The sequence below is a fragment of the Macrobrachium nipponense genome, chromosome 5 (genome assembly GCF_015104395.2).
Source record: "Macrobrachium nipponense isolate FS-2020 chromosome 5, ASM1510439v2, whole genome shotgun sequence".
In the NCBI taxonomy this organism is placed as follows: Eukaryota; Metazoa; Arthropoda; class Malacostraca; order Decapoda; family Palaemonidae; genus Macrobrachium; species Macrobrachium nipponense.
The window spans coordinates 89,684,169-89,703,340 of NC_061107.1; the positions used below are offsets into that span (position 1 = coordinate 89,684,169).

The following is a 19,172-nucleotide window of genomic DNA, read 5'->3' on the forward strand; positions in this document are numbered from 1 at the left end:
CTGAGGAGGAACGAGAGTCCTTTTTATTCATGGACACTACAGGACGACTCTTCTTAGATGTTTGGACAAGTAGGTCTTGTGTCGCCTTCTCAGTTAGCGAGCGAGATATATCCTTCACTAACTGAGAAGGAAACAGATGATCTGACAGAGGGGCGAACAATAACGCTGTCCTCTGGCTCGGAGAAACCGCTTTGGATAAAAGGGATCCATATACCGATCTCTTCTTCAGAAGACCAGCACCAAATAGGGAAGCAACTTCTCCCGAACCGTCTTGTACTGCCTTGTCCATGCAAGACAGGACGCTATGGAGAATCTCTGGGCTCTTAAGAAAATCCGAGTCTTTAGACTTATTAGCCAGAACTCCGAGAGACCAATCCAGAAAATTGAACACCTCTAAAGTGATGAAAAGTCCCTTCAGAAAGTGGTTCAATTCTGAAATGCTCCACGTAGATCTGACCGAGACTAACGAGTGACGTCTGGAGGCATCCACTAAATTGGCAAAGTCCGCGTCTGCCGATGCAGGAAGAGAAAGACCCATAGCCTCTCCTGTCCCGTACCAAATACCTCTCTTTCCATGGAGTTATTGAAGAAGGCACGCAGAATACTGTCTTTCCCAACTCTTTCTTAGTGCCCATCCAAGAATCCAAAGATTGGAGGGCCTTTTTCATTGAAATCGCAGGTTTCATTTTCAGGAAGGCCGAGGATTTCACAGTAGCCGTACTCGAAAAGAGAGAACGAGGAGAAGGAGGAGCGGCTGGACTAAGAGAGTCTCCTAACTCTTGTAGTAACAAGGAGGCTAAGGTCTTGTAGTTTGAGAGTCCCTCATTTGTAGGAAGCTCGTCATTAGACAACTCGTCCAAACCCCGATCCGACGAAGGTGAAAAGCAAACTTGTTTGGAGGAAGAGTCTTTCCTCCAAGACCTCCTACGATCTGAAGGAGAGGAGCTTCTGTTTGGAGAAGAGTCATAATTTCCAGATATGAGTCTATTCGTATCTTGCCTCATGGAAGAACTCCGACTCCTGCCTCCTGGCTCTTGACTCCTTGACTCCTGACTCCTGACTCCTGACTCCTGACTCCTGACTCCTGACTCCTGACTCCTGACTCCTGACTCCTGACTCCTGACTCCTGACTCCTGACTCCTGCCTCTTGACTCCTGGCTCCTGCCTCTTGCCTGGGTGACTCCTCACTCCTGGCTCTTGACTCCGGCCTGCTGGGAGACTCTTCGCTCCTGACTCTTGCTCCTGCCTCCTGCACTCCGACTCCTCACTCCTGGCTGGTGCCAGACGCCTGATCGGCTCTGCAACTTACAAGTGTCTTTGCAGTTTAAACCATACATTCCTTACGTAAGGCTTGACGCATCCACGTTCTTGCTAGGAGCCTCACCTCGAGTAGGAGCATCGATCCTGGCGGCAGGTACCTCCACACGTCTGGAGGACCTTTTGATAGGAAGGGAAGTGTCTTTCCTTCTAGGAGGCTCCTTTGAAAGCACTCCTACTAAAGACGATATCTGTTCCTGCATGGAAACCAGAAACCTCTTAGTAACCTCCTCTTTATCCTCTTCGGGAGGAGGAGAAGGAGGAGGGGAGGAGTCCATGGGCTCCACCTCCTGACTCCTTCTAACTATGGGCGACAAAATGGCTCTTTTTGCCCTCTTAACCTCCGAAGGAGACTCCTCAGGGAAGTGTTCCGGGCTCGAGTCAATAGTCGGAGCCTTCCAACTCCTCTTCAGTGGTCGCGAGCGATCCGAATCCCTCCAATCACGTCTAGGAGACGAAGATCCTGACGAAGAAAAACAATCACGCAGGACGCTTTTACAATAGCGATCCCTGGCAGTCTGGGGTGTCACAGAAACTGCCGAAGGGACACCTGATCGGTGGGGATTCTCCACAACCTCTTTTCGGTTTTTGACATTCCTTCTCCTCTGGGCATGTGAGCTTAGAAGAGGTCTAGACCTAGGAGCGTTGCGGAGCCGACCCGATGCCCCCTCCACTACACTGGGGACACTCACATCACTGTCCACTGAAAAATCACTAGCCTTACCTTGCAGGGCAACCATTTTGTTTTCCATTAACTTGAAGGCTGCTTTTAGATCAGCAAGTTCTTTCGCTGAATCTACAGGTTCTGCAATAGGAGAAGGGGCTGAAAAGGAAGGAGAAGTAGCAATACTTACCCTTGGGGATGATCCCAAGCTAGGAATTAGTTCATTCGATCTCGAACTACTTAAACTTCTAGAAGAAGCTTTCCTCACTCTTTCTCTTTCTAACTTTTTCAAATAATTAGTTAGATTCTTCCACTTCACTCTCACTCAAATTCTCACATTCCTTTCCTTGCAAGTATTAGTGAAAGAACATTCATAACCCCTGCAACCCTTGCATACAGTGTGAGGGTCTACCGAAGCTTTCGGCAACCTCACCTTACAGCCTACATTCACACAACGTCTCACAACCATTCCAGCGTCAGACATTTTAACACGTTTCCAGCGATGGGACCCACCAGTGGGTCACACTGTTCTCTCATTTGCTGCAATGTGACCCACCGGTGGGTCCCAGTAGAACAAAATTATTTTTTTTTAATTTATAAAAAAAACTTAAACTTTTAATTGCAATTATTATTTTAGTAGATCAAATATTGCTATCAAAGGGTTGAATTATACAAAAAAAATAAAAATGACATTTTTATAATAATATAAAGTTTCACTTATACTTACCCCCGGTGGTTACATATAGCTGTCGTCTCCTACGTCACGGCAGAATTTGAAATTTCGCGGGCTAGCGCTAATTGGTGGTTTGACAGGTGATCCCTACTCCCGCCCTCTACCGGGTACCGGGAACCATTCCAACAATAAATCAGAAGTTTCATGCCTTACCTGGTCCATATGAGGGGAGGAGGGCGGGCTTCGTATGTAACCACCGGGTAAGTATAAAGTGAAAACTTTATATTATTTTATAAAAAATGTCATTTTCACTTATATAAACTACCCGGTGGTTACATATAGCTGATTGACACATTTAGGTGGTGGGACAATGCAGCTAAAATAACAACTGTTGGAATTATCCGAAGATATAGGTTCCTTACCTTTAAAGACCGCTGACTCAGTGGTTACTGCCTCTGTAGTCTGCTGGCCTTTATTGTACCGACAGGATATTTAGGATCCGTGCGTCGGACACAATAATAAGTACTTGCCGTTGAGGACGTGACCGTAACGGACAAGACTATAATGCCCCTGCTCAGGCGCAGTACAAATCACCACAAAATACAATGAAAAAAAAAAACGAGGGATCACCACAAGCCGTTTAAGAAATACACCAGACATTAAAAGACTGAAAGATACTCAAAAAACTCCCTGTATCTTCAGACAACCTTAAAAATACAAAAAACATAATCAAGGAGAAAAGTTAGTGACTGGAGGATGGGGGAACATCCTTCTCTCCCTCACCCAATACCGTTGTCAGTCACAATGAATGGCCCCAATGTACTGCAATTTTCATATGTGGTTTGCAAATCTGTCAGATAATGAGATGCGAAGAAGAATTGCTTCTCCAATATGTAGATTTAATAATGTCTTTCAAAGGAAAACAGATTACGTCTAAAGGCCATAGACGTAGACACTGCTCTAATTTCATGAGCTTTGACTTTAAAACACTTTGATATCTGAGTCCTGACATTGTCCGTGTGCCTCAGAAATCAAATTCCTTAAAAAGAAGGAGAGCGCATTTTTAGAAAGAGGACGAGAAGGATCTTTCACTGAACACCACAGGTTATCACTTCTTACCTCTTATACCTTTGGTCCTTTGCACATAATGTCTAAGTGCTCTCACTGGACAGAGAAGACATTCAGGCTCATTAGGCCCCACTAACTCCGAAATGTTCTTTATAGAGAAAGAACGAGGCCAAGGACGTGAGGGATTTTCATTCTTAGCCAAAAACCCCAGCATTGATGAGCAAATGGCATTGCCCTTAGCGAATCCAACTCTCTTATCAATAGCATGCAGCTCACTGATTCTTCTAGCTGATGCTAAAGCACAAAAGAAAAAGGGTCTTCCTGGTCAGATCTCTAAAAGAACTAGAGGAGATCGGTTCGAATCTATCTGACATCAGCCATTTAAGAACTACATCCAGGTTCCAAGCTACTGTTCTTGACTCCTTTGTCTTTGGTCGTATCAAAGGAACGAATCAGGTCTGAGAGGTCTTGATTATTAGAAATGTCTAATCCTCGATGTCTGAACACAGAAGACAACATAGCTCTATAACCCCTAATCGTCTGGGTAGAAAGCTTCTTCTTCTCACGAAGAAAAAGAAGGAAGATTAGCTAACTGAGCTATAGAGGTCTTAGAAGACGAAATTCCTTCTTCTTTGCACCAAGCTCTGAATTGGACCCACTTAGCTTGGTACACTCGATCAGAGGATTCTCTTCTGGGTCTAGCAATAGCCCTTGAAGCTCTCTTTGAAAATCCTCTCTTTCTGAGGAGATGCTCGACAGTCTGAAGGCGACTAGTCGAAGAGCGGACAAGTTGTGATGGAACCTCAGAAAGTGGGCTGTCTGAGTAGATCCTTCCTTAACGGTAACTCTCTCGGAAAGTCCGTCAACAGCAGTAGTAGATCCGGAAACCATTCCCTGGCCGGCCAAAAGGGGGCTATCAGAGTCATCCTGACGTTCTGATGACCTCTGAACTTTGCCAGAAACTAATCTTAGCATTTTGAAAGGTGGAAAGGCATACAGATCCAGATTTGACCAGTCCAGAAGCATGGCATCCACTGTAAAGCCTCCTCGTCTGGAACTGGGGAGCAATACAGTGGTAGACGAGCTGTCTTGTTTGTGGCGAAGAGATCCAACTGAGGACATCCCCAAAATCCCCAAAGCTTCTTGCATATTTGAGGATGTAACGTCCACTCTGTGGAGAGGGACTGTCCTCCCTCTGCGAGAATGTCTGCCTTTAACTTCTTCGAGCCTTGAATAAATCTTGTGCTCAAGACAACCTTGTTCTCTTCGCCCAAATGAGTAGGTCTCTTCGCAGCCTCGCACAGAGAGAACGAGTGTGTCCCCCCCTGTTTTTTGATGTAAGAGAGAGCCGTGGTGTTGTCTGCTTGAACCAGCACTACTTTCCCTCTTACCTCTGTCTTGAAGTGCATTAGAGCCAAATGAATCGCCTTCAACTCTTTTAGATTTATGTGCCAGGTTCTCTGATGAATCTGCCAAAGTCCCGACACTTCTTTCTCCCCAGAGTAAGCTCCCCACCCTTTAAGTCCGATGCGTCTGACAAAAGAGTAAGGTTGGGGCTCAACTGGCTTAGAGACAAGCCTTCCTCTAGCCTTCCTTCTGATTTCCACCAAAGTAGGTCCTGTTTGATTCCTTCCGAGATGGGGAACACGAAGGAGTCTGGGAACTTCTTCCTTTGCCACTTCTGCTTCAAGTAAAATTGAAGTGATCTCATGTTGAGCCTGCCCAGACTTACAAATTGCTCTATTGAAGCCAAGGTTCCTAAAAGGCTCATCCACTGATTCGCCGAGCAAGTTTGTCTGACGAGAAATTCGTCTATTTTTGTTCAGGCATGAGTCGATCCTTTGGCGAGACGGAAAAGCCTGAAAAAAGAACTGAATTCAGTCTCACTCCTAAATAAACTATCTCCTGAGAAGGAGTGAGACATGACTTTTCCTTGTTTACTAACAATCTAGGCTTTCCGTCATCCTTAAAGTCTTTTGTAGGTCCTCCACACACTTCTGTTCTGGACCTTGCCCTGAGAAGCCAATCGTCTAGATACATGGATATTCGTATCCCGTCTAGATGAAGCCACTTTGCTACTGACGACAGAACTCTGGTGAACACTTGTGGAGCTGTCGACAGGCCGAAGCAGAGGGCCCTGAACTGATAAATGCGGCCCTGGAACACGAATCTCAGGAATCTTCTCGGATTCCGAATGAATCGGAATATGAAAATAAGCGTCCCGAAGGTCTATGGAAACCATCCAATCTCCAGGATGAAGAGCTGCTAATACCGATTGGGTCGTTTCCATAGAAAACTTCGTCTTCAGGACAAAGACGTTCAGGGCACTGACGTCCAACACCGGTCTCCAACCCCCGTGGCCTTCTTTACCAGGAAAAGGCGATTGTAAAATCCTGGTTCCTGCGGAGGAGTCCACTAACTCTATGGCCCTCTTTGCCAGTAAGGCGAGAACTTCTTGATGGAGGGCAGCAAAATTTTTCGGAGTTCTCCGAGTAGGCTGACAAATTCACAGGAAATTCTGTGAGAGGGGGGTGCTTGATGAACGGAATGGTGTATCCTTCCTTCAGGAACCTGGACCGTCCAAGGATCCGCTCCGAGATGAAACCAGGTCTGCCAGAAAAGGTGTAATCTGGCTCCTACTGCTGTGTGGAGGACTACGGGCCTACTTCTTGATGGAAGAGGGAGTGGTTTTAGAAGAGGCTCTACCTCTCCCACGAAACCTGGAGGAAGATCGAACGGGAGCTCTCCCTCGAAATGGTTTAGGAGCTTCCGTGGAGGGAGCACTCCGAGAAGCAGAAAGAACCGGAGCTATCTTCCTGGGCTTCTTCACTGACTGTGATAAAAGATCCTGGGTCGCTTTTGTGTTAAAGATTGAGCGATCTCGCTCACAATCTCTTGCGGAAATAGGTGTTTCTTGTCCAAAGGAGAGAAGAGCAAGGCAGACTTCTGGTTCGATGAAACCCCTTTCGACAAGAAGGAGCACCAAAGCTGTCTCTTCTTCAACACTCCAGAGGCGAAAATGGCAGCGAGCTCCGAAGCTCCATCACAGATGCCTTTATCGATACAATCCAGTACCGAGGCAAAATCCTTCAACTGCTCCTCCGAAAGTCCAAATGACTTGACTTTCCTGGCCAGCGAAGCAATGGCCCAATCCAGGAAGCTAACAACTTCGAAAACACGGAAAACACTCTTGCAAAGATGCTCCAGTTCATTTGTTGAAAAGAAAATCTTAGCAGTATTAAGGGCTGCTCTGCGGGAAGAGTCCACGAGACTAGAAAAGTCTCCCTGAGCGGAGGCAGTCACACCCAGGGAAAAAACTTCTCCAGTGTCATACCAGACACGGCTCCTTGACGAAAGTCTCGAAGGGGGTAAGACAAAAAACATTTTTCCCCTGTTCCTCTTCTCCAAAAGCCAAGCGTTAACTTTCTTGATCGCTTTCTTAGCCGAAATCGAGAGGACGAGACGCGTGAACGAGGACGAGGAGTCAGGCTTACTGTCCTTTTTCCACTGCGAACTAGGAGAAACTGGAACGGAAGGCGGAAAAAAGAATCTCCCAAAGTTTGTCAACGAAAGATCGTAAAAGGAGTTTATACCCCGACAAATGCTTGTCTTTTTCTGTAAGTCCTTCTCTTTCTTCCTCCAAGTCCGAAGCTTCCTTCGACGAAACTGGCGAACATTCCATCGGAAGAGGAATCCTGTTCGGCGAAGTCACACCCTGACGCGTCCGAGGAGGGTGTGAGAAAGCAGGAGAAGACGTCTGAGCCTGTACTGAGACGTATCCGGGCGGCTGAGCTGGCGGCTGCGTTGGCGGCTGAGCTGGCGGCTGAGGTGGCGCTTGAGCGAGAGCCTGACGTGGCGCCATAGACGGAGTCAGGAAAGGAGTCCGACTATGCGCCTGAAGTGGCGTCTGAAGAGGAGTCACATGGAGAGTCTGAGCCTGAAGAGGCGACTGCAAAGGAGCCTGCGAAGACGGACTGCACAGTAGTCTGCGGAAGATGTAAGGCGGATAGGGAGCGCATTCGGGGACGAAAGAGACTTGCCAAAAAGCTCCAAGATACTGCCTAACTTGGCATTCATCTGTTCAAACACCGAAGGTTGAGGATCCACCGACGTAGAAGGCGCGGGAGGTGTAGAAGGATGATCCACAAACACGTCTGGAGCCGCAGAGTTATCGCTTGAGGAGGCTCTGGGAGAAGGCTCCGAAGGGGTGTGCGTGTTCGGCGTTCTCCAATTCTATGAGAAGAAGGGCGATAAATCGAAACCGCCGGAGAAAAGGCTTCAGGCTCCTCCCAAAAACTACAAGAAGGTTCGGCAGCCGCCACCTTCTTGGGAACCGCAGCAGGCGAAACATCGCGCGACCTTTCAGCGGTCTAGAAGTCTTATTACGCCAACCTCTATAAAAAGAGGAAACATCTGAACTAGAGTCACTTGACGAAAAACACTTCCTCGCAACACCTTTCCAATGGTGAGCGACAGCATCCTGGGATACGGCTACAGGATTGCTTGAGGGGGCGGCTGCTCGGGGAGCAGGTCCCGCTCGCCTCCCTTCGGTTTTCGGCATGCCTCCTCCAGGATCTGGGGAGTTTGACAGGGGCCTAGACCTAGGAGAACGAACGGGCCGAACAACCACCTCCTCCACTACACTTGCACTAAGTAATTTATCACACTTAACTACCACTTCTTGCACTGTCTCACCCATTTTCTGCATAGTGGTGAGGAAAAGAGACAAATTTCGAGTCCATATCGGCTCGTAATACTGACACGGATCGGGATCGGGAGATACAGATTTCGAGGGCAGGAGCAACCACTACGGGTTAATAGGAACAGGATTAATAGAATTCAGAGGAATATCCTGGCTACTCACTAACTTAGAAGAAGATCTCTGTGAAGCCTTTCTGATTCTATCTTTTTCTAACTTTCTCATATACTTTCCCAGTGCCTTCCACTCATGAGATGTTAGAGACTTACATTCTTCACACGTATTCTCAAAAGAACATTCACGTCCCCTACAACTAACACAAGTAGAATGAGGATCAAGTGAAGCTTTAAGAAGTCTAGTCTTACACCCACTACTACACACCCTATACTGAACAGAGCCGGTGTCAGACATCGTGAAGAATTCAAAATAATTCCTAAAAAGGACAACAATATCAAAACCAAAATAACTATAGCGCTATCAAAAAGATCAGTAAACTCAAGGTACATCACCAAAAGGAGAAAACCAAGATGATCAAATCCAAATTCCAACCAGCAGAGGAACCGTGTTACCGGTTCCGACGGCAGGAAACTTCTGATTTATTGTTGGAATGGTTCCCGGTACCCGGTAGAGGGCGGGAGTAGAGGGATCACCTGTCAAACCATTAGCGCTACCGCGAATTTCAAATTCTGCCGTGACGTCAGGAGACGACAGCTATATGTAACCACCGGGTAAGTTATATAAGTGAAAAACAAAGTTTTATTGAAATAATTGCAAAGAAAATTTGTCTGACATTCAGTATATAAGAAAATTAGTTTTCCATTCCATTTGCTAATGAAAAATCATATCACTAGTTATGTTTGAGATTGAAACATGATAAACATAGATATGGAGTGCCATCACATGAGTCACAATATGTGGAAACCTTTCTTGACTTGATTTTGGCCACTTTAGATCCTTCATTTACTGCTAACATTTCGTAGCAGCCTCTGCATCGTTTCCTTGTTTTTCTTTTCTGTCCTGCTTCTTTGAGACAATGTGAAGATTTTCCTGAAATATTCATACTTGATTTTCCTGGTTTGTTTTTTTCCTTCATGATACCACTAGTATAGTATAAGACAATAGATTATAAGACAATAGATTCCTTGAATGCACGTAATGACATTTTCTTGACAGCAAAGTACTTATTGTAAAGTACCCAAGCATTCACTATAGAAGTACCAGCAATAAATTCTAATGCTACTTTTCTGTACCATTTTCTTGACTTCTTCAGAGGTGAATAATATGATGACATTTGATCTGATAAATCAACTCCTTTCTTGCACTTATTATAGTCTAACACACTTTGAGGTTTCTTGATAGGTAAACCAGTCCTTGTGACTTTACCTGTGTTGATTAGAGTAGCATCATGTTCTGGAACTGTTGATAGAGTCACAACATATCTTTTATCTTTCCAATTGAATACTTTCACTCCATTCTTATTTTCTAAGGCTTTAATTTCACATCTCTTTAGTTTTGCTTTTGTAACTGACTTTGGAAGATACTTTCTATTGACTCTTACTGTGCCACATAGGTAAATCTTCCGCTGAAGAAGAAGATGATATGCTGTGTAAAGTTTTGATACTAAGGTAAAACAATATATAAAATTACTGATTGATTTATAGAAATTTAGAAAAGATTCAAAACTATGGGTCATATTAGGCCATTCACTGCCTAAGAAAAAAAAAGACAGAAAAGGAAACCCTTACCAAACCCTCAAATATATAAATTACATATAAATAAAAAAAAGACAGAAAAGGAAACCCTAACCAAACCCTCAAATACGTAAATTATATATAAATATTTATTACATGATAGCAGGTCTCATAGATACAAAGTGGTTAGCTACAATTAAAAAAAAAAATTCAAGTGGGACCCACCGGTGGGTCCCATCGCACTGCAGTAATAGAATTTTCATTCAGATGCGATGGGACCCACTGGTGGGTCACGGTTTTTCTTGCCTCAACAAAGTCTATCTTGGTGCTGACGATCAAGCAGTTTTACTACTGTCGCAGTACCAGCATTCCAGCCATTATGGCTGTCGCAGGAAACGTGTTAAAGAAAATCCAAATCAAGTCCACAAAACAGTCCACAAAAGCATATGCCAATCCAACAATCCAGATACGTCACCAAAAGTCGGTCAAGAAGATCAATTGCTGGTGAAAAAAGAAAAACCAATCGAGAGGAACCAACAACAATGTTGACGGTCCGGGCGACAGAAGAATTCTGATTAGAAAACGGGAATGGTTCCTAGTCCTGCCACCCAGGGCAGGGCGGTAGATCACCTGACCTACCGGTAGCGTGTGCCGCGAAATTTGAAATTCTGTCTGGGACGACGGAGTCTATAGCTAAGTATATATCTGGCAGGGAAGTTGAATGTATAAAAATGTTGTTCCAGGTCAACATTTCATTCGTCCATCGCATTTTCTCCTTACGTTTCAGATTTATAAACTCACACACTCTCTCTGGTACAGTCACCAACAACTTTCACACTAACTCCTTACACTCATTTATTCCTTCATCCCCAACTTTTTCCTGGCTAAACTCCTTACACTCATTTATTCCTTCGTCCCCAACTTTTTCCTGGCTAATGTTTCTAACCTACAGACATACATCAACGACTCACCAACATTCATTCTTGCCCCTTCAAAATCTTGCTTTCTCCTATACTATCTAATGCTACTCTTTATCCTCTTTGCCTGTTCTACAATCCTAGCTTTTACACTCTCATACGGCACATTCCCTACACTCATCATTACCCCATACATACTCAACAAAAATCCTGTCAAAAAGCTACATAACTCCCTTGGCCAGACTCTCTTGTTATCTCCATATTCTTTAAATAAAGTCCCCTATGTCCCTACTACCATATTCCTCATATTGTGCACATCGGGGTATCTCTCTCATATACACAGCCTTTCGTACTTCCTGCTCACTCTCACTTTCGCTACTTCCATTCTGACCCCTCTTTCCCTCTTCCGAATACAGCGAGTCAACTTCCATACTCACGTCCATACTCTTGACTACACTCTTCTTACCCTTCTTCTTTCTATCTATCTGTTTCCACTCACCGCTATCCAAATCACTCTCAGCCCTTTCCCCAATGTATTCAGTTCTGGTCTCATCCTGTCCATCACCCTTACCAACCTTCTTTCCCTTAGTCATCTTCTTTTCTTCAGCCCCCTTCTTATTCTTGTCCTTAGGTTTATCCTTATCCTGTGTTTTCCCCTTCTTTCCCTTACCTATCACAAATCACCTTCGCCACTCATACTCTCATCCACTCACTCTTCCACTTTCTTTACTATGCCTGGCCCGTAACAAGACCCAGTAGGCCTACCTCCTACAGTTCCCTCTCCCATGAATCCCTTCATCATTTCCTACATCATCTCTTGCACTGCATTCATCATTACCCCGAATTTTTCATCTATTTTCTCAACCATTCTCTCTTCCGCTCCTTTCACCTCTTTTTTTCATTTCCACTTTCACACTCCTTAGCATTCCTCTCATTTCCTCTAACTCGCTCTTCAGCCTCTCATTCTCCACTTCCAATCTTCCCTTAGCTGCCCTCATCAACCTCAGCTCCTCCTTCAGCCTCTCCATCTCCTTCAACCCTTCCAGCCTCCACCAATCACACAACTCACTACCCCAATCGTCCTGCAGCTGCCGCACCAACAGTGCCTGTTCGGGCGCCAAAAAATAATGTGGCGGGATCACAAGCTGGCAAAATTCCCCCCACATAAACCTAATCACTCCAGCTGCCAAATTCCCGCTCAGCCACACTTTCCTCTTAACACTACAATATTCACGCAGGACAATTGACCTACCTACACACAGAAACAAAAAAAAAACAAAAAACCACAACCTCACATATAGCAACACAGCAAACAACAAAGAACTCAGCCACAATACATGACCACTACACAAACAATCAACAACACAAAAAAGCAACATACACACCCACTAACAACACCAAGGAATGCCAACAGCTCGCTAACAACAACCCTCAACAACTCAACAAAACTCACAAGCACAACAAATCCAATAGCACAGGCACAACAATTCCAAAGCAAACAACATCAAACTTAACAGCAGCAAATCAACAAAACACAACTCAAACGACTTCCAATCCTTCAACAGACTGCTGTCGACACTACTTGTTATCACCAGCTCTCACCAAAGACTGACTCAAAACACTCACTCAAAACACAGAACTCTAACAACAACAGCACCAACAGACAACCCAGAACTCTCCTACAGCTAATCCAATCGTTAACCATCCAACCACCAATTGCTCTCTCTCTCTCTCTCTCTCTCTCTCTCTCTCTCTCTCTCTCTCACACACACACACACACAGACGTTGTCAAATGGAACTCCATAACTCCTCCATACTATGTTTAATATATGCCTGCATTTGATCCGTAGACCACTCGTTACATCGACGACCTAATTTGCATTAAATTTTCCTACATGAAATATACAAGGAATGTCGATCATATTTGAGTGTACTCATCCTCCGTTTGCAGGCAGTACTGGAGCGATGAGTTGCTGCATCTTCGCTGGGATGGTCTGGAAGAGTCTTAGTTGGGGGAGGATCCTTTGCAGTTACTATAATTCCATTTTATGGGCCGAGTCCATTATCAAAAGAAAACAAGCAGAGAAAAGCCAAGGCGAAATCCAAAACAAGCAAGGGCGACAACAATCTTATCCAACGTGGTAGGGGATCGGGCTGTGACCAAAGGTTCGCACGCTGCAAGAAATGTCTTGACAGGCGGGCGAACAAAAAGAGATTGGCAGGAGTAGTCATTGCCGGCCGGCGGCTGGCGGCAGCGCTGCCAACTGCGGACAGGTGACTCGGTAACAATGTTTACCTGCAGCGTTGGTAGCGTTGGCAGTTAAAATTTTACCCGGTAACAATGTTTACCTGCAGCGTTGGTAGCATTGGCAGTTAAAATTTTACCTAAGTGTTCGTAATTTTTATGGGGTGTTGTTCAGGCTGGTCAGGGGACCAGGGCTAATTCAGGTGTTCAGGTGGTGTATTGCAATATTATTTTTTCAGTACAACCCCTCACTTCATCAAAAATTAACCCTTCCTATCCTGTTCTACTGCCATGTCTTTCACAACTCCTTTAATCACTTTTCTAGTTTATGTCTACAGAGTAAAAAAGACACAAACACCAAACATATCAAGGCAGAAGAAATAGTTTCTAACATCCACCACAGCCAAAGAAAACATGCTGGCTTACAGCAAGTATGTAGGGTACTTTCCCCTATTACCTGACTATCTCCAATTAACCACCTTATCACCATGTTTCAATGACTCTCAAAATCTCACTCAGGAATACTCCTACATATAAAGCAATGGTTTGTAGGCTATTCCAGTAGGAACAACATATGTTCTGGCAGTTGCAGTTGTGTGGATGCACTGAGATATAGCTATTGACAAAACAAAACTAAAATTGAAATCTGATATTAGACTACTATCTACTTTAGCTGACAACTCCCTGTTATCAACTAACTGGTAAATCTAAACCAAACAAATGATATGTAGTGCTTACCTGTAAAACAAACTGACCATTTAGCATTGTGTTTCTCTTTTGAACCAATCCAAATGGAAGACAACACGATGCTAGTTCTGTTAAATCTGAATGCAACCACTGTTCATAAACTTTCTCATATATCACCCTGGTGTTGCCCATCTGAAAGACATCATGAAAGATTATTATAATAATATAGTATATACTGTAGCTTGAAATAAACAAAGCTTAACTAAAAATATTTAAACACCTTCTAGACTTTTAGTCAAGTTCATTCACACTTAATATTACTAACAAAATCCTTGCAAATGCATTAATGGCATTGAAAATTTTCAAAGGTGTTTTCATGCATACACATAACATCTTCATCTATTATTCTGGTCTGCAATCCATTGTTTCTTACTTAGAATGGCTGATCACCAAACTCACACAGGTAAGAAATTCTAATAGACATTGTTCATACTGTTTAAAACTCCCAACCCCACCCTCAAAATAAAATCATATTTCAGAACTTCCAAAAGTAGTTAACAATGAAGGAAAGCATCTGGATTGTGTGAAACTAGATCTAGGATTACGTGAATTTGTTCAAATTTTCTGACTGAAAATCACATGAATACAAAATAACCTAAAACAACCTAAGATTGTGGTAGTCGAACCACTCAGCACCCTAGTTCTTACTTCACCTGGGGTAGAAGGCCTGAATGCTCCCTAGCTTTTTGTTAAGTGTCCTGCCAAATGGGTGAAATACCATAAGGTTTGTTGTTGTCACTGCAATCTTTATCTAGTTTAGGTTTTCTCACATATTGGGTAAGATCTGGTAACTTCCCACCTTGTGACCTCAACATGGATACCATACATATGCTGCCTACAACTTCTTAGATTTTTGCAATTAAACAGAAAAATATAGCAAAGGTCAAATACATCCATGCATAAGCATATCAAACCACAGTTGACTGCATTGTATAGACACAATTTCTAAAATTGTGTCAGCCACTGATGAATGACAACCTTTCCCCAACAAACCTTTGAGAAAAATAATGCTTTTTAACAGAGGTGTTTATTTTCTAAGAGATGTTTTCTTACTGTCACTGTTGATTCCTTGCATTTTTTCACAAGGGTCTCACTCCACTGAAGTTGTTCTGTGAGACCCACAAATTCAACTTGTCATGTACATAAAATGTAATGCAGACACATTCTGAGATTGGTTCTATACAGCAAATTCTACATCAATTGTAAAATCTACACTATCATAGCATTCAGAGAATATCAGTCTCAAATTTTTTGTTGAAAGGCTTGATATTCTCTGTCCTCCTAATATCAAGTGACAGCTTATTATACAGTCCTGGAGAAACAAAATGAAAAGCTTTAAAGCCTACCTTTAAATTGCATCATGGCTTGAATAACTTAGATGATCATTACAAATAGTACTTTAAATATTATTCTAGCTCAGATATTAAGCCACTACATGTCAAACAATACAGGCATAATCCTGTTAAGCAATGGAGAACCTTTCATTAATCTTGATGCTCTATTTAGTATTTTAAGCTGCTTCCTAAATTGCACCTTAGGAAGATGATAATGATAATGGATAAGAACTTTTCTGTTTATGACACAATCACAAGTTTTTACAGAATGCTCATCAATATATTTCTAACAAGAGCAATATTTCCCAGATGGTGGCCAGTAACACTTAGAACATTATTTACAGTTCAGACTAGCAGTTAACTTAGTCATATACTTTGTCAGTAGTCATATCTACCTTACTGATCATATTTAACCAGAAATCACCACGATTTCCTAATTCAATTTCCATCCTACAAACATAAATTCAATTTTATTTTAATTTACTTCCTTAATGCTGGTAAGAACATAATTTCTTATTTAAGCATATCTTTATCCAAGTAAAATAAAACTGGGTTTAACCTGCAAATAGCTTGAACTTTACTCAGTGTCTATGTGCTTGAAATTTAACTGGAAATATAGCCTATACATAGTTTATGAACAATATCAATAGCAGCATTGTGATTGAGCAACACCAAGGCAAAATAGCCAACCACATTTGCCTTCAAAAGAATATATATTTTAAGATGTATAGGCTAAACTATATCATTACATTCACTAAAAGCTTCTAATAGAACAGAGCGTAAAACAGAATACATAGGTTAATTTAGGCCAAGAACTAGGACTGGTAGATCTAGGGTACTATTCCGCAGCGGCCTAGACTATGGCAGTTGCGGTTTTTCTATGCAGTTTTACCTCCTGAACAAGAATTTTAAGTAATATTTATTCGGGCGACTGTAATTAACCGCCGGGGGCCAGTACTAAACAAGGGGAAATATACATTGGATGCCCCAATCCCTAGTGGATGTCGTATCCGCGGTTACGTTCCTTGCAGTCTGTGCGGAACTATTCTGTAGAATTACCCTGGGACCTATGAAGTCATTCACCACTTAAAGGTAAATTGACAGGTTTGAAAGAGGCAACTTAGGAAAACCTTGCAGTTGCACTTTGAAACAATGGTTGGAGAGGTGGAAAATCAGATGGAAGGAAGAGTATACGAATGAAGGTAGAGTGAGGTGCACTGACGGCACAGACTTCTGATAAGACTAGACATCGCCACAGTCAAAAACCTCATTAAAACTGCATAAATGTTGCAGACTTTGCGGCTATATCAGCGGGTTGCAACCTTTTCTAAGACTAGACGCAGATCAAAGACTTAAACAGGGATAGGTACCTACCTAGGTATATATTCAAAAGCCTCCTCACAAATGGCCCAACAAACTAAATCCCCAACATGACATCGCGGTTACATCCAGCCTAGGATACCTAACACTATGAAATTGATGGAGCCCAGTAATTCATTAGGTACGTAGGTAGGTATAATTAAAGGTCAGTCTGGGAAGGGATACCTATGGTTAGGTATCAGCTAGGTGGGTACCGCAGGAAATTAGGATCATACCTAGGTAGGTAGTATAGGGTACCTACCTAGCTATACCTAGGTACTACAAGAAAGCAAATTTTAAAAAAGAACTACCTAGGTAGGTACTTTCTCCTACCTATTCTGCAGGAGCTACGGTACCCACGAGAAAACACTAAATGACAATTATTATAAAATAAAATAGTATAACTGACAGATTTAATCCTCGGCTAATAGCTAAGTAGGTACTAGCTAGTATATATAGGCTAGTACCTAGCCTAGTTTGCCAGCCAAGAGCACCTCCATCAACTTACATTTATTCCCGGGTTGTCCATTTGAATGAATTCCAGGCATGGCTCTATCCACTCATCTGGAACACTTATATGCTTTGATTTCAAGAAATTCCTCACGTTTGTTGTAAGTGTCATTATTAATTTTGCCCCAGACTTCAGCTGACATGAACCAGTGACAACGATTACTGGCTCGCGAGTCGCGACGATTTGAAGGATATTTACATTTTGCCCGCCTGCTTTGTGTCATCTTATTCTACACTTCAGAATCAGTATTGAATTTCAGATGTCAAATCACAGGGTATTGCTTCAGAAAATCGTGGGGGTATATTCCTTACATCTGGTTGTAAATCCTTGAATTATGTAAATATAAAGCAAGAAAGTGTTTATTGACCCTGGCGGCAGCTGTACAATTTTATTATTTTATTTGTAAATTTCGTGTGAATAAAACTTACGAAGAGGTTTCTCAGATGCAAGTCTCCTGGCAAACAGCGTAAACACGAGTTATAAATTAGCTGTAAAATCGTGCTGTACATAACATTTTTAGTGGGTGGATTATGAAACTTAGGGACAAGGCAATATTTTTAACTGGTGCATGGGATAGCACGAGTCATTAACAAAAGTGTCACGACGCAAAAATAGACAAGGTAGCTTCTATACAGTAGTGCAGACAAAACTTATCAGATTCAACATTTATTTGACTATTCCGAACATGTTGGGCCATCATTTTATCTTTGAAAAACACAATACATATTTAAAAAATGTCAGCTACAGTTCGACTCACAGTAAAAAATGTACCGACGCATGCGCTACGTTTGGGCTGTCAACTATAGGAGTATAAGTTCGAACTGTATCGAATTGTCGAGAACTAGTGCATTTGCGCTCGAATCAACAAGTAGAATTGTCGTATTAAGTTCTTAAAAGAATGTGTAGTATAAAAATACTGAATAATTCGCACAACTAAGAACATTTCTTATTTTTAAATAATGCTACAGTCCTAACTGGTGTTGAATGGCTATTTTTTATTGGTTTGTCGCCGTTGTATGAGTCAGCGAGTTTAGAAAAGCCTCGGAATACACCTGATTCGGAACACTCCATCCGAGACCGATCAGTAGTAGTAGTAGTTGTCAGAGTGAAAAGTTAAGCGACGAACTATGAACTATTTTTAGGTGGCTTTTAATTTCACGTGTGTCAGTAAGTGTTTAGATTTATAATCTTAATTCGTTGTAACAAATCTTACTGCATTTTCGTTACAAACTGGAGACAATTCGTAAGCGAGGGTAAAGAGTATATTTTTATCTTTGCATGTAGTGTTTTTCTAACGAGTTCGTGTGTTGTTTTCCCCAATCAGTGTTGTGTGTGGTGTCATGTTCGTGTGAGGTAATCTAATGGGTTGCACTTGACATTAAAATAGTCATTTTATCATTTTAGGTTACTAAGCCTACTGGGATGAAATGTATCTTTGTTTAAGGCTTTTTCTCGCCACTGACAAATACACCATGGAGTTAAAACTAAATTTCTTTTGTCATGTCTTACTTTATTTTTAGACTGAGGTTTTAAAGCATCCGGGGCTTTATTTAACTTGGCCGTGGGATTTAGATTCATGGCCAGCGTCCAAGGTGAAGGTGCATTGTTTGTTACTGTGTTCCGTCAAGCGCTGCAAGGTGCAATGAGGCTAGACACCTACCCTATGTGGGTATGAGAAAATTGTACGTAGTTAATGAAGTGGACAGCGGGACATGTTACTTTAAGACTAGGCTATAGGCAGCCTCAGCAAATTATGGGATACCTAGCCTAGTTCTAATACTGGATTACGAACCTTTAATATTGTTGTAGTCATTTATTTATTTTTTTTGTCAATTTAAAATGTTTACACCAGTTGGGTAGGCCAGAAATGCAGTTGCCTTGTTTATCTCAACAGGAACTCTAAATTTTGCTTTTTGATGTTTTGTCTTACTGAAAATTTAAGGTTTT

At 42.5% G+C, this 19,172-nt stretch overlaps 2 protein-coding genes across 11 annotated transcripts in view; one reads left to right on the top strand and one right to left on the bottom strand.

Moving 5' to 3' along the window:
* The window catches only part of LOC135215488 (recQ-mediated genome instability protein 1-like), a 359,294-nt gene that overhangs the window by 211,004 nt on the left and 129,118 nt on the right, over positions 1-19,172 (bottom strand). For 2 of the 4 annotated variants that reach the window (XM_064250249.1, XM_064250248.1), the window contains exon 3: positions 14,013-14,153. In XM_064250249.1, coding sequence (XP_064106319.1) covers positions 14,013-14,153 — 141 coding nt within the window. Of the gene's footprint in view, positions 1-14,012; positions 14,154-17,222; positions 17,477-19,172 lie in introns of those variants that run through there. The other 2 variants (XM_064250246.1, XM_064250247.1) reach the window with 2 other exon arrangements.
* Positions 18,115-19,172, top strand: part of LOC135215490 (dual specificity protein phosphatase 3-like) — a 134,594-nt gene continuing 133,536 nt past the window's right edge. For 2 of the 7 annotated variants that reach the window (XR_010314697.1, XM_064250254.1), the window contains exon 1: positions 18,235-18,392. The gene's annotated coding sequence lies outside the window, so the exon portion shown is untranslated. The other 5 variants (XM_064250251.1, XM_064250253.1, XM_064250255.1 and 2 more) reach the window with 5 other exon arrangements.